The 16,303-nt window shown below is 36.7% G+C and overlaps 1 protein-coding gene across 7 annotated transcripts in view; it reads left to right on the top strand.

Moving 5' to 3' along the window:
* Positions 1-16,303, top strand: part of LOC118929992 (E3 SUMO-protein ligase RanBP2) — an 80,675-nt gene that overhangs the window by 59,895 nt on the left and 4,477 nt on the right. For all 7 annotated transcript variants that reach the window (XM_036920721.2, XM_057496867.1, XM_057496866.1 and 4 more), the window contains 5 exons: positions 230-400; positions 1,041-1,133; positions 1,455-1,630; positions 6,502-6,703; positions 14,430-14,531. In XM_036920721.2, the coding sequence (XP_036776616.2) occupies positions 230-400; positions 1,041-1,133; positions 1,455-1,630; positions 6,502-6,703; positions 14,430-14,531 (744 nt within the window). The remainder of the gene's footprint in view (positions 1-229; positions 401-1,040; positions 1,134-1,454; positions 1,631-6,501; positions 6,704-14,429; positions 14,532-16,303) is intronic.

Here is a 16,303-nt window from a genome sequence, read left to right as displayed (position 1 = left end):
CTAAATAGAGTCTATGCTCCCCGAGGGTTTTTGGTAGAACGTTAAATCAGGCTTCTAATTCTAAATGATGATCATTATAGAACTCTGTTCATATCTAAGTTTGTGTGTTTTTATCAGTACGCTGTTTTAACTAAAGATAGGTCCCGTGGTTTTACTTTCAGTTAGAATATTGATGTTAATACTCACTTAAACGCCTTGCCTTTGTCCCTGGTTTTGACTTGTGTTACAGCAAAAGAGAAGAAAATGCCTGCAGATCCTCCCTCAGATGATGATGTTCTTGTCATATATGAGCTGACCCCTACCCCTGAGCAAAAAGCTCTTGCAAGCAAACTTAGACTTCCCCCAACTTTCTTCTGCTATAAGAATAGACCAGATTATGTTAGTGAAGAAGAAGAGGATGGTAAGTCTTATTTTAAAAGCATTCTGTTGATGCTAATGTTAGTAATTGGGGGTATGGGTCAGTTATTTTAAGCCTGCTTCCTAGAACCCTTCACTCCTGTCCTTGAAGGTAGATGCTTTACCCTGAATGTAAACAGTCACTGGGTGGAATGATCAAAAGAACTGCACTCCTTTATTAAGGTGGTTTTTGGATGATTACCATGAGCAGGCAGGCACTTTGCTCTCAGATAATTGAAAGCAATTATAATTGCTCTTGTCGGTTTGGATGGAAGAGTAATGAGGTAGGCAGGGATCTGAATATGGAAAAGCTTGTGTACTGTATCAGAATGTTGAGCAGGTAAGTTACATGTTCAGAAAAGTTTCAGTAGGACCAACTGACTCTAGTGGTAGAGGATTGGATTATGGGTCGTGGAGACCGGAAGATGAACTAAATGATAGCTCAAACAAGAGGAAAGCCTAAAGGAAAGATATAACAGTGGGGGAGACATTAGGGATATAGAATTGGCAAAATTGTTTGCTGTTTGGATACAGGGAATAAGGGAAAATGTGAAGTTGGAAATAACTCCTGGATTTCCGGCTAGGAAAACCCCTGAAATTTAATATAAGTTCTCTTTATTTAATAAAATGAATTATTGTTTAAGATGAAGATTTTGAAACAGCTGTCAAGAAACTTAATGGAAAACTATACCTGGATGACTCAGGAAAATTTCGACCATCAGATGAAAATCTAACAGGTATGTTAAGTTAAAATTACTAAGGGTTAATTAAAATTAATAATCACTAGTGTTTTTATAAAATCTTCCATTTAAAAGAATTATTAAAATATCCCAGTCTGACCATTTCTGTAATTCACAGAAGTATGTTAGTTAGGTATTATGGCCATGGTGATTTAAAATATTTAAAAATTATATGAAGTGAAAAACACTGTTGCTCTTATGGTCTCGTCTGGGTCTGTAGTCTCTAATCTGTAGATTGTGTTGAGTACCATCCTTATAGAGAAATGGAGCTTCAACTACTTTTAACTTCATTTGGCTTGTGTTGTACTGGATTTTCAGATGAGAAAGAATGTGTTATTGTTTGGGAAAAGAAACCAACAGTTGAAGAGAAGGCAAGAGCAGATACGTTAAAGCTTCCGCCTACATTTTTTTGTGGAGTCTGCAGTGATACTGATGAGGACAATGGAAATGGGGAAGACTTTCAGTCTGAACTTCAGAAGGTTCAGGAAGCTCAAGTAAGAGCATTTCCATTGTTTTTTGTCTGGTGCAGTTGCCTTTGTTGATGTTCTTACTAAAGGGTAATAATGGGTTGCATCTGGCAAATGGATTAGGCATCTAACAGTCAGCTATGGCCAGAGAAGGAGGTTTGTTCTACATAGAGGACTGCAGTGGTTCACTCCTATATGTATGATGGGTTTTGGGGTGGGGATAAGATGACTTAAGATACCCTAAGAATGTCTGCCACAGTACCAAGAATGGTAATAAGTAGTTTGTTTTTCATGCAAGTTAGTTTATTCTAACTAAGGTGGGCAGAGTAGGTAGGAAGTAGCATTTGAAACCAGTTGCTTGGCCTACACCTTGCTTTGTCAGTAATTTCATGATTTGATTACTTTTTTAAGCTCAAATGTAGTGGTAATTTTAATAGCTCTCAACACCTTGGTACCTTAATTTGTATTCCACAGAAGCTAGAGGACAAGGTCCCTGTCTAGTAATGGTTCCTTGCTCCCTACAAGTAATACTATTTTTTATGGTTAGGTAGTTAAAATAAAAAAGAGTCCTGGGATTAGTTATGAATGCAGTGGTTTATTTAATATGATGTGGCTGTCCTTGGTCTGATAACACATGGTCCAACACATGGTTTGAGGCTGTTAAGAAATTTACTGTCCTTCATAGTCTATCCGACTCTGAGTAATCCAGCAGGACTGCTTTTTCTAGCCGTCCATCTAGCATGGGCCAGCGAGTCAGTAGGTTTAAGCCAGCAGTGCACAGGTAGCTAACAGCTATCAGCTGATGAAATGACATCATTTTCTAATTTGTAATGGAATAGATTGATTTGTGGAAGTCTTACCTGAAGCTTTGGCGTTAGTACCCTCACAGTGCTAAATCTAAAGTGTTAAATCACTCAGCAGTTTGCCTGAAGTCACTGCAGCACAGTGTGTAATTTCAGTTCATCTGCTCTAATTGCACACTGCCAGAGGCTTCATCATGCAATATTCATTCAGCAAATAGAGTACAGTTGTATTAATATGTTTGGATTATGAAAACTGAAACAATGTGATTTACATATGGCCCCGCTCTTTAATGTGTAAAATCTTAATATTTAACTTACGTATTTAAAATTTATTTTAAAAGTGAAACAATTTCATTGCTGATGCTCAAGACTGAATCGTACATCATTTGTTCTTTTCCTGTCTTGTGGTGTCACTATAGTTGATATGCAAGAATTTTGTACCTTTGGTCAGTATTTTGTGAACCATGCTTTTGTAGGTGTTGAAATATCTTGTTTAAGGTGTTATTTTAAAACCTTCATCATTGTTATAGCTTCAAATCTTTTTGCAAAATGTCCTAGAATACTATCATAATGTTCATTGAATATTAATACTAAAGGCTGTCCCAAAATACGTTTGGTATGGAAGGTAGGTGTGAGAAATCACTATAAAGGTTGAAAAAAATACAACAAATTGTAAATTTTGGAGGACAGCACCCTTCGATACACAGAGATGAGACAGAAAAACCATTAAAGCTGAAGTATGCTCTACTCGATGATTTATACCCTCTTAAAATGCATAGTCTCTGTGTTGTATTTAATTTAATTCATCTTGGATTATGAAAAGGTTTTCAGATATGTATCCCTTTCATAAAATGCCTAAGTATACTGTATATACTGTATTTATAAGCATGTACTCTGAGCTAGCACTGTGCTGAAGATTGGGGATCTGTTATTGAACAGAACAGAAGTAATTTGGTATGTCTGCATGGAGTTTTCCATTCAAGGAAGGGGAGGATGTGTTATGAGCTGAATTAAAAAATACTCCCCTCCCCCAAGTAATCTAGGTTACTTTTCTTGGGTAACATTTATTGCAGTAGAGTTCACATACCATACAATTAGCCCATTTTAACATGTACAATTTAGTGGTTTTTAGTATATTCACATGGTTGTGCAACCATCACCACACTCCATTTCAGAACATTTTCATCATCCCCAGAAGAAAACCGGTAACCTTTAGCAGTCATTGCCCTTTCCCATTTCCACCAACTCCTCTAGCTCTAGAAACCACTGAGGTACTTTTGGTCTCTATAAGATTTACCTATTCTGGGCATTTCCTATAAATGAATCATATGTGGCCCTTTGTGTCTGGCTTCTTTCACTTAATGTTTTTGAGGTCTATCCACATTATAGTATTTAATTTCTTTTTATGGCTGAGTAATATTCCATTGTAAGGATATATCACATATTTACTTATCTGTTGGTGGCCATCTGGGTTGTTTGCACTTTTTGGCTATTATGAATAATACTGCTATGATAGCCTGAAACATTTGACACAGGCATAGAATAAATTATCTTTTCCTTGTGCTTCAGTACATTAAGACATAGAGTTTTTCATTTTTAATTAATTTTTTAATTTGCATAAGTGAATACACTTTTAGGGGTATGTATGTGTTTTTTCTCTATGAATTCTTACACATGCCTGGATTCTTATAATCCTCACCACAGACAGGATATAAAACAAATCCAGTCCACCAAAGAATTCCTTCATGTTTCTTTGAATTCAGATCCTCCCCCACCCATAGCTTCTGGCAACTACTGATCTGTTTTCTCTTTCTATATTTTTGCCTTTCCCAAGTTAACATGAATTATAACAGTATGTAACCTTTGTCTCTTGTCACTCAACATAATGGCCTTGAGATTTGCCCAAGTTACTGTGTAGTTGCCCAACACAGTGTTCCTTTATATTACTGAGTTGTGTGGATGTGCCACAGTATATTCGTTAGTCCATTGAAGGTGGGATACTGTTTCTTTTTGTTCTTTTTCTCATATCTTAAGTGGAAGCATCTTAATGATTTAAGACCATTATTCATTTCTAATATAAATATTTAATGCTGTTTAAGGTTCTCTTTAAGAACTGCTTAGTTCCATCCCACAAGTTCAGATATGTGATATTTTCATTCAGTTGAAAATATCTTCTTTGAGATGCTCTTTTTGATAATATGTATTAGATAGTAGTATGTTACTTCCAAGTAGTTGGTGATATTCCATATCATTCTATTATTTCTTGTTTAATTACATTGTTGTCTGTGAGCATATTTTCTGTAATTTCATTTCTCGATGAAGGCTGTCTTGGTGAATGTTTACTGTGCAATTGAGAGAAATGTGTGGTCTACTGTGTTGGGGTGTAGTGTTCTATAAATGTCGGATTAAATTAGTTGACACTGTGTCCAAGTGTAATATATTCTTGCTGATTTTTGTCTGCATGCTCTTTTGATTCAGAGGTATAATTATGGATTTATCTATTTCTCCTGTCAGTTTTGCTTCATGTGCTCTGTTAGGAGGTGTTCCCTCTGCTTCAATCTTCTGGAGGACATTGTGGGATTTGGCATCATTTCTTCCTTAAGTGATTGATAGAGCTCACCACTGAAACCATCTGGGCCTGGCAGTTCCATGTTGGAAGGATATTAATTGATGATACACTTCCTTTAATAAATATAGGCCTCTTCAGATGATCTGTTTCTTCCTCTGTGAGTTTTGGTAGTTTGTGTGTTTCAAAGAATTGGTCTGTTTCATCTGTTGGGCATCATGCTACTTGTGAAGTTAGGAGGAAATTCATTAAAATTTATTACCTTTTTAATGTGCATGTATTAAGAGGGAGTAGCAAAAGGCTCCTGATTCTAGTTTCTGATACTAGTGATTTGTATCTTTCTTGTTTTCGTGGGTTAGCCTGATTAGAGGTTTATTGACTTAAATGACCTTTTCAAAGAATCAGCTTTTGATTTTGTTGGTTTATTTCTGTGTTGATTTCCTGTTTTATTGATTTCCACTCTTTCATTATTTCTTTTCTTCTTGCATTAGGTTATATTGTTGTTCTTTAGTTTCTTAAGATGGAAATTTATTGACTTTAGATCTTCTTAATATATGAATTTAGTACTATAAAAATTCTCTCTTGCTTTTTTGCTGCATCTATAAATTTTGATAAACCATATGTTCATTTTTATTTAGTTCAACATAATTTGTCATGAGAGTTTTTGATGTGTATTCTTTAAAAGTATGTTAGTATGTTGAGTCTCCACATACAAAATAACTCCACAGTTTTTGGGATTTTTTTCCAGCTATATTTCTCTAAATGATTTCTTGTTTGATTCCATCATGGACTGAGAGTATTCTTTGTGTGATTTTTTGTTCTTTTGAATGTATTGTGTTTTATGGCTCAGAATGTGGTCTCCTTGGTAAATGTTCCATGTGAGCTTGAGAAGAGTGTATTCTGCTGCTGCTAGATGAAATATTCTGTAACAATAAAAAAATTTTTTTTTCAATTGTAAAATTCCCATTTGGTTCTTTTTTATACCTTCTACTTTTTGCTGAGAATTACTCTTTTCACTTGTTTTAAGAGTATTTGTTCTTATTTCCTAGAGCATTGTTATAACTTCTTTAAAGTCTTTTTCTGATCATACTGCATGTGGATAATCATGACATCCCCACCCCCTGGCTGGAGAGAGTTGGATTTTCTTGGGACATTTTCCATCAGTGCCATTGGCAACTCAAGGTCTTTGGGCTCTGCTCTAGCACCTGGGCTGCTCTGGGGTGGGGGCTGGGAGCAGAGAAAACACCACAGGGTTCTCACTGCCAGATTCTCTCTCAAGTCCTGGGATTCTTCATCATGCTTTCATCCACCTTTTGGAGGATTCTTACAGTTACTTCATCTGTTTCAGTCCAGTTCAGGTGTTAGGTGCTGGAGATAGGACAGAGTGTGGAATGGGAGAGATAAGGGGAACTGTGCTCACTCCATTTTGTCTAGAACTCCATGTCCTCAATTTCTTTTAAAACAGGGTATATGACCCTTTTTTGTCAATCTGTGTTTAAGTGTCATAATTATTTGTTACTTCTTTGCAGAAATCCCGGAATGAAGAAATAACTAATATGGTGGACAATATGTGTTCAGATGGGAATAAAGAGGCTGCACCATTATGTAGATCTGAAGAACCTGATTTTATTACCAAATCTGTTAGCTCATTACCTGTTTCTTCTGGAACTGTGGACAAACCTGTGGATTTGTCTGCTAGGAAGGAAAATGATGCGGATTCGACAAGCCAAGGTAAAATTTGATACATTTACACAAAGCTTCTAGGCATGTTTTATTTGTGTTATTAATCCTGTATGATTGGGAAAGTAGACTTTTAAATCCTAAAAATTCTCTTGCTTAAATTTTGATATGTATAAAGGAGCATAAGATATTTATAATCATGTTAAGAAAATTACACTGCCTTGTCAACAAAGGTAATAAACGTGTTTTTTAAAAAATTTTGTTATCATTAATCTACAATTACCTGAGCAACATTATGGTTACTAGACTCCCCCATTATCAAATCCCCACCACATACCCCATTACAGCCAAGGTCCAGCAACATAGTAAGATGCTATAGAGTCACTACTTGTCTTCTCTTTTGTACAGCCTTCCCCATGCCCCCTGGTACATTATGTCTGCTAATCGTAATGCCCCTTTTCCCCCCTTCTCCCTCCCTTCCCACCCATCCTCCCGAGTCCTTTTCCCTTTGGTAACTGTTAGTCCATTCTTGGGTTCTGTGAGTCTGCTGCCGTTTTCTTCCTTCAGTTTTTTTCTTTGTTCTTACATTCCACAGGTGAGTGAAATCATTTGGTACTTGTCTTTTTCCACCTGGCTTATTTCACTGAGCATAATACCCTCTAGCTCCATCCATGTTGTTGCAAATGGTAGGATTTGTTTACGTCTTATGGCTGAATAATATTCCATTGTGTATAATATGTACCACGTCTTCTTTATCCATTCATCTACTGATGGACAGTTAGGTTGCTTCCATTTCTTGGCTATTGTAAATAGTGCTGCGATAAATATAGGGGTGCATCTGTCTTTTTCAAACTGGAGTGCTGCATTCTTAGGGTAAATTTTTAGGAGTGGAATTCCTGGGTCAGTTGGTATTTCTATTTTTAGTTTTTTGAGGAACCTCCATACTGCTTTCCACAATGGTTGTACTAATTTACGTTCCCAACAGCAATGTAGGAGGGTTCCCCTTTCTCCACATCCTCGTCAACGTTTGTTGTTGTTTGTCTTGGATGGTGGCCATCCTTACTCGTGTGAGGTGATATCTCATTGTGGTTTTAATTTGCATTTCTCTCATGACTAGTGATGTGGAGCATCTTTTCATGTGTTGGCCATCTGAATTTATTCTTTGGAGAAGTGTCAGGTCAGCCTCTGCCCATTTTTTAATTGGTTTATTTGCTTTTTGATTGTTTAGGTGCATGAGCTCTTTATATATTTTGGATGTCAACCCTTTATCGGATCTGTCATTTATGAATATATTCTCTCATACTGTAGGATGCTTTTTTGTTCTATTGGTGGTGTCCTTTGCTGTACAGAAGCTTTTTAGTTTGATATAGTCTCACTTGTTCATTTTTGCTTTTGTTTCCCTTGCCTGGGGAGATATATACATGAACAAGTTGCTCATGTTTATGTCCAAGAGATTTTTGCCTTTGTTTTTTTTTTTTAGGAGTTTTATGTTTTCGTGACTTAAATTCAGGTCTTTGATCCATTTCGAATTTACTTTTGTGTATGGGGTTAGACAATGATCCAGTTTCATTCTCTTACATGTAGGTGTCCAGTTTTGCCAACACCAGCTGTTGAAGAGGCTGTCATTTCCCATTGTATGTCCATGGCTCCTTTATCATATATTAATTGACTATACATGTTTGGGTTAATATCTGGACTCTCCATTCTATTCCACTGGTCTGTGGGTCTGTTCTTGTGCCAGTACCAAATTGTCTTGATTACTGTGGCTTTGTAGTGGAGCTTGAAGTTGGTAAGCAAGATACCCCCTGCTTTATTCTTCCTTCTCAGGATTGCTTTGGCTATTCGGGGTCTTTTGTGGTTCCATATGAATTTTAAAACTATTTGTTAACAGTTTTTTGAAGAATGCTGTTGGTATTTTTATAGGGATTGCATTGAATCTGTAGATTGCTTTAGGGAGGATGGCCATTTTGACAATATTAATTCTTCCTAGCCAAGAGCATGGAATGAGTTTCCATTTGTTAGTGTCCTCTTTAATTTCTCTCAAGAGTGACTTGCAGTTTTCAGGGTATAGGTCTTTCACTTCCTTGGTTAGGTTTATTCCTAGGTATTTTATTCTTTTTGATGTAATTGTGAATGGAATTGTTTTCCTGATTTCTCTTTCTGCTAGTTCATTGTTAGTGTAAAGGAAAGCAACAGATTTCTGTGTATTAATTTTGTATCCTTCAACTTTACTGAATTCCTGTATGAGTTCTAGTAGTTTTGGAGTGGAGTCTTTAGGGTTTTTTATGTACAATATCATGCCATCTGCAAATAGTGACAGTTTGACTTCTTCTTTACCAATCTGGATGCCTTGTATTTCTTTGTTTTGTCTGATACTGCTGTGGCTAGGACCTCTAGTACTATGTTGAATAACAGTGGGGAGAGTGGGCATCCCTGTCTTGTTCCCGATCTTAGAGGAAAAGCTTTCAGCTTCTCGCTGTTCAGTATGATGTTGGCTGTGGGTTTGTCATATATGGCCTTTATTATGTTGAGGTACTTGCCCTCTGTGTCCATTTTGTTGAGAGTTTTTATCATGAATGGATGTTGAATTTTGTCTAATGCTTTTTCAGCATCTATGGACATGATCTTGTGGATGTGGTTTTTGTCCTTTTTGTTTATGTGGTGGATGATGTTGATGGATTTTCGAATGTTGTACCATCCTTGCATCCCTGAGGTGAATCCCACTTGATCATTGTGTATGATCCTCTTGATGTATTTTTTAATTCGCTTTTGTTAATATTTTGTTGAGTATTTTTGCATCTAGGTTCATCAGGGATATGGGTCTGTAGTTTTCTTTTTTGGTGGGGTCTTGGCCTGATTTTGGTATTAGAGTGATGCTGGTTTCACAGAATGAGTTTGGAAGTATTCCCTCCTCTTCTATGTTTTCGAAAACTTTAAGGAGAATGGGTATTATGTCTTCTCTATATGTCTGATAAAATTCAGCGGTGAATCCATCTGGCCCGGAGGTTTTATTCTTGGGTAGTTTTTTGATTACCGCTTCAATTTCATTGCTGGTAATTGGTTTAGATTTTCTGTTTCTTCCTTGGTCAGTCTTAGAAGGCTGTATTTTTCTAGGCAGTTGTTGATTTCTTCTTGGTTTTCCAGCTTATTAGCATATACATTTTCATAGTATTCTCTAATAATTCTTTGTATTTCTGTGGGGTCTGTCATGATTTTTCCTTTCTCACTTTTGATTCTGTTGATGTGTGTAGATTCTCTGTTTCTCTTAACAAGTCTGGCTAGGGGCTTATCTATTTTGTTTATTTTCTCAAAGAACCAGCTCTTTGTTTCATTGGTTTTTTTCGATTGTTTTATTGTTCTCAATTTTATTTATTTCTTCCCTGATCTTTATTATGTCCCTCCTTCTGCTGAATTTAGGCCTCATTTGTTCTTCTTTTTCCAGTTTTAATAACTGTGACTTTAGACTATTCATTTGGGATGGTTCTTCCTTCTTTAAATAGGCCTGGGTTGCTATATACTTTCCTTTTAGAACTGGCTTCACTGCATCCCACAGAAGTTGGAGCTTTGTGGTGGTGTTGTCATTTGTCCCAATATATTGCTTGATGTCTTTTTTAATTTGGAAATTGATCCACTGATTATTTAGGAGCATGTTGTTACGCCTCCGTGTGTTTGTGAGCCTTTTTGTTTTCTTTGTACAATTTATTTCTAGTTTTACACCTTTGGGTCTGAGAAGTCGGTAGAATTTCAATATTTTTGAATTTACTGAGGGTCTTTTTGTGGCTTAGTATGTGGTCTATTCTGGAGAATGTTCCATGTGCACTTGAGAAGAATGTGTGTACTGCTGCTTGTGGGTGCAGAGTTCTGTAGATGTCTGTTAGGTCCATCTGTTCTAGTGTGTTGTTCAGTGCCTCTGTGTCCTTACTTATTTGCTATCTGCTGTATCTTTCCTTTGGAGTGAGTGGTGTGTTGTAGTCTCCTAAAATGAATGCATTGCATTCTATTTCCTCCTTTAATTCTGTTAGTATTTGTTTCAAATATGTCAGTGCTCCTGTGTTGCATGGATAGATATTTATAATGGTTATATCCTCTTGTTGGACTGACTCCTTTATCATTATGTAATGCCCTTCTTTATCTCTTGTTACTTTCTCTTTTTTGAAGTCTATTTTGTGTGATACAAGTACTGCAACACCTGTTTTTTTCTCTCTATTGTTTGCATCTAATACGTTTTTCCATCCCTTCACTTTTAGTCTGTGTGTGTCTTTGGGTTTGACATGAGTCTCTTGTAGGCAGCATATAGATGGGTCTTGCTTTTTTATCCATTCTGTTATTCTGTGTCTTTTGATTGGTGCATTCAGTCCATTTACATTTAGGGTGATTATCAAAAGATATGTACTTATTGCCATTGCAGGTTTTTGATTTGTGGTTACCAAAGGTTCAAGGGTAGCTTCTTATCTAACCCTCTAACTTTAACTCACTTATTACAATATTGTAAACACTGTGTGATGATTCTTTATTTCTCTCCCTTCTCATTCTTCCTCCTCCACTCTTTATATGTTAGGTGTTTTATTCTGTACTCTTTTTTTTTTTTGTTTCCCTTAAGTACTTTTGTGGATAGCTGATTTTAGTTTTTGCTTTTAGTGAGTATTTGGTTGGTCTGCTTTCTTTGCTGTGATTTTATTTTCTTTGGTGACATCTATTTACCCTTAGGAGTACTTCCATCTAGAGTAGTTCCTTTAAAATATCCTGTAGAGGTGGTTTGTGGGAGGAAATCCCCTCAACTTTTGCTTGTCTGGAAATTGTTTAATCACTTCTTCAAATTTCTATGGTAATCGTGCTAGATACAGTATTCTTGGTTCAAGGCCCTTCTGTTTCATTGCATTAAGTATATCTTGACATTCTCTTCTGGCCTGTGAGGTTTCTGTTGAGAAGTCTGATGATAGCCTGATGGGTTTTCCTTTGTAGGTGATCTTTTTTCTCTCTCTGGCTACCTTTAATACCCTGTCCTTGTCTTTGATCTTTGCCATTTTAATTACATGTTTTGGTGTTTTACTCCTTGGGTCCCTTGTTTTTGGAGATTTGTGGGCTTCCATGCTCTATTTCCTCCTGCAGATTGGGGAAGTTTTCAGCAATTACCTCCTCAAAGACACTTTCTATCCCTTTTTCTCTCTCTTCTTCATCTGGTACCCCTGTAATGCGAATATTGTTCCTTTTGTATTGGTCACACAGTTCTCTTAATATTCTTTCATTCCTGGAGATCCTTTTATCTCTCTGTTCTTCAGCTTCTCTGTATTCCTGTTCTCTGATTTTTATTCCAGTAACAGTCTCTTGTACCTCATCCAGTCTGGTCTTAAGTCCTCCTATTGATTGTTTTCATTTCTGTTATCTCCCTCCAGACTTGATTCCTTAGCTCTTGCATGTTTCTGTGCAGGTCCGGCAGCATGGTTATGACTTTAATTTTGAATTCTTTTTCAGGAAGATTGGTTATATCTGTCTCACCTGGCCCTCTCTCTGGGGTTGTTTGGGGTGATTTTTGAGTGGACCAGGTTCTTCTGCCTTTTCATGGCGATGGAAGTGATCAATGTCAGGTGGTGCGTGTGGCAGTTGAGAGAACAAAGTCCATTCCTGCTTGCTGGTCACCTTGCCCTTCTCTGCTTCCTGTGCCAGTTACCGCACACAGGGAGCAGTGTCTTGGTTAATCCCCTGAGCTGCCGTGTGTGAGGCAGTCCTTCAGATAGCCTAGGGCACTGCGGGGTGTCGCAGATGTGCTGGTTTTGTTCTCCTGTGAGAACGGCACCCCCTCCTGCTTTCTGGACTTTGCACTGGCTTTCTCTGTCTTTCCCAGGTAGCTGCGTGCTGGGAGAAGACTCTGTGTGGTTCCTGTGGGCAATACTGCTCCCCGGCTGGTCTGCAGCAGTGGCGGGTCAGCCGGTTTGCTTGCTTTGCCCATTTTGCTTGCTGTGCCGGCGGTGGGAAATGAACGGCAGGCTGCTTATTGCTGTGAGGGGCTTCGGAGCTGCATTGCCACCCAGGGGGTTAGGGCACCTGAAGTTCCTTAAGATTCCCAGCCTGCTGGGCTGATTGTGCCCGGACGATTTTGTCCACCTGTTAAACTGTTGTCCCTTTAAGTCTTTTAAGCACCAGCTTTTCTTTTGTTCCAGGGGAGCCGGCTGTGGGGACCTGCTCTCAGTCTCCATCTTGGATTTTACTTTTACTTTTCTCTAATAACCAGTACACCATGCTATGTGTGTCTGTGCTCTCGGTGCAGATTACTAGGGCTGGTTATTTAGCAGTCTTGTGCTTCCACTCTCTCCCCACTCTGATTCTTTTCCTCCTGCCGGTGACCTGGGGTGGGAGGAGTGCTCCGGTCCTGCCAGGTCACAGCTTTGTATCTTACCCTTTTCATGAGATGCTGAGTTCTCGCAGATGTTGATGTAGCCTGGCTGTTGTATTGTATCTTTTGGTCTCTCTTTTAGGAATAGTTGTATTAGCTGTATTTTCAAAATATAGATGGTTTTGGGAGAAGAGTTTCACTGCCCTACTCACACCATCATCTCGAACACCTCCTGAAGCCCAGGGTTTTTTTTTTTAATGTTTAAAACAAGCTAATTTAGGTATTTCATTTTGCATTCCACTGAGAAGTCCAGGAATCGCCAGGATGAATGCAGCTGCAACTGCAACAGAAGTGGGATCTATAAGCTTCAAGTTGTTGTCACAATCAGACGGCAGAGCTCAGAGAAATCTTTCATGACTATTTCCGGGATAATCTATTGTAAATATGTTTGTATTGTTAGAGTTGTAGTTAAGGAATACAAAGCATCCTCTCACCTGTCTACCTGAGATTAAACAGCAATGCTTGCTCACATGGAAATGTCCTTTTTGACAGTATTCTCATTTAAATACTGGTTTGAATTATATTAAAGTTCATATGAAGTAATTACAGGAAATATTACAAGATGTTAAATTTTTGGTATTACTTAAATGTCTTTTTCTGTACTTCATTAAATTAAGTATCCAGTTTCAGTAATTAACATTTGACAGTATTTTCCCCTGTGTTTTTTCATTTCAATTGATTTTAGGAGGTAGGACTCTTTCTAAATTGTATTGCTTTATGAGTAGCTTGTCTGTATTACCTAATTTTTTTCAGTAGTTCTGAATAATTCTCAGATATTAGGATTTATAGGTATTTTACAGTCTTAATATTGAGGAAGGTAATTTTTGACCTAAAATCCCATGTTTTCAGATGATGAAAATTACTTGTAGGGCTTTAAGAGATCATACAGATATATAATGTCAGAAATAAGAATTAAAATATCCAAAATTCGTGGTGATCAAATATAAATAACATTCATTTTTATGATCTTATTATTTATAATAGCACAAAAAAACCTTTATGCAGATGTTTCCTAAAATCCTGCCTTTGAATGAATGCTTGTTTTAGATTATAGGAAACTGTATAAAGCAGAAATTGTTTGTGTTTGTTCTGTATTTGCCTTAGTGTAGAAAGAAATCTCATTTTTAAAAAAGATTTTTGGCATGCTTTTTGTAGAGTGTTCATTGAGAATAGTACCTGCAAACTTAACAGTACTGAAGGTCAGAATTGGATATGGTTTGTAATTTTTCTTTAGAGAATTAACCAGAAGATAAATGCCCCACATCCCACCCTTAACCCCCTCAGTAGTAGAAAAAGTCTTACCTACATTCTCTCTGGGTCCTGGGTAAAGCTTTGATGTTCAGTATATATTAAATGAATACTAAATTGCTGTTTTCCTTTTGCCAGTGGAAAGCACAACAGTTTCGTTTGGATTTGGAAGTAACACCAGTCTGTCATTCGCAGACTTGGCTTCCAGTAATTCTGGAGATTTTGCTTTTGGTACCAAAGGTAAGGTCAGAAGGAGATATTTGTGTGATCATGATCATGTTACAGGGTCCAGCATGACTGAGAGAAATAACCCTTTGCCACAGTGTTGTAACTAAGTTGGACGTTTTTTCCTTCATCCCCACCCTCCAGTTTGTTAAGTGTTAATAAGGAAGGCTTCTATATTTTACCTTAATTTTTAACATGTATTAATATACCTATAAGATTTTTTCTTAGTTCAGTATAAGTCATGCCGATAGCCCTCCCATCCTGAAATGCAGAATCACCTTTCCAGTTTTAGGAGAACCTTGTTTTTGATACATTGTTCTTCTGGTAATCTTTTAGATTTGATTTGTTAATGTTTTCAAGATTCATCATTTGTATTCTTTAAGGAGATGATTTTGTAGTTTTCTACTTTCCCTGTATCATGCTTGGATTTTACTGTAAGGGTTTTGCTAATTTATTGTTGTAAATTTATAATTGGTGAGGTTTCCCATCTTTTCCTTTGTGTTTTCTGTTTTTATTCCATTTTGGTGTCATTTGTAGAAAAGAATCCATTTCCTTGATTGTTTCAAGTTTATTGGTATATTATATTTTCTCATTCTTATAATGTCTTTCATATAAATGATTTTAGCACCATCTGAATTGTTCTTATATATGATGTTTGGTTTATGACATATATTTTATTGAAGATGTATACTTACATGACTGATCTAATTCAAAGTAGTGTTCTTCCTTCTTACAGCCCCTGCCACTTATGGAAACACATATAAAACTTTGAGAAATTAATCTTCACATTATTTTATGTTGGACTTCATAGATTCACTGATGTGAAGTTGCTTACTTTTATTTTACTTCATTAAGGAGTCTGTAGTCACAGGATAATAAGTCAGGAAATACTATAGTGGGTACCCTTATCCACAAAAAGTACCAAATAAACATTGATGTTTTAGGTTGCTCTTTACACAATGTAACCTTTTTAGATACTCTTTGGTATTTTACAGACAACTGTGAGGTAGAAAAGACTCAAACCTGAGGGAGGATTAAGTCTTACCACTAACATTGACTTCTTGCCACCATTTGTCATTTTGCAGTGAAATTATTCACCAGCCTTTTAAAACTATAGTTCTTAACTTTGTTCTGTTCTTAGATCTGACAGGAATTTTCTGTCTTTTCAAAGAAGTAGCTTTTGATTTTATCAGTTTTGTCCTTTTGTTTGTATATTTTATTTATTGTCAGATTATGTCATTACTTGAAATTGTTATGTGTTTAATGCTTCTTTATTTTGGTTGTACTAGTGAGCACATAATAGTGTTTGAAACTGTAAATCTCCTGGAATTACAGGTTTTCATAAGGAATCTTTACACTTTCATAAATTTCTCTGACTCATCCTTCCTCCCTCCCTCCCTCCCTTTCTCTCTTTCTTGAACGAACCTCTTTAATCTTAAACTTTTTGTTTTGATTTATTGTAAGCTCAGAGGAATCTTGTTTTCTTCTACTCTTAACCTATTTATGTGATGATTAGTTTTTTATCTGTTCATTTTTTCAGTTTGTTTCCTTTTGTTCCTTTTTTTCTATTTATGTTCGGACAGTCCTATTCATTTCAAAGTCTACCAATTATTCTATGCCTCTTGTGTAATATTTCATATAGAAACTAAGATAACAATGACTACCTGTTCACCTACCTACTGTGTTGTGAGCGACTGGCATTTTATCATATTTCCTTCATATTTTGTAACGTTTACATTGAGCCTAGACACACAGTGGAAGCCTCCTGGGTATATTACCTAGAAATG

Source organism: Manis pentadactyla, chromosome 2, assembly GCF_030020395.1.
Source record: "Manis pentadactyla isolate mManPen7 chromosome 2, mManPen7.hap1, whole genome shotgun sequence".
Lineage (NCBI taxonomy): Eukaryota > Metazoa > Chordata > Mammalia > Pholidota > Manidae > Manis > Manis pentadactyla.
Note: the sequence above shows the minus strand (reverse complement) of the source record. Positions and strands in the feature narration are given on the sequence as shown.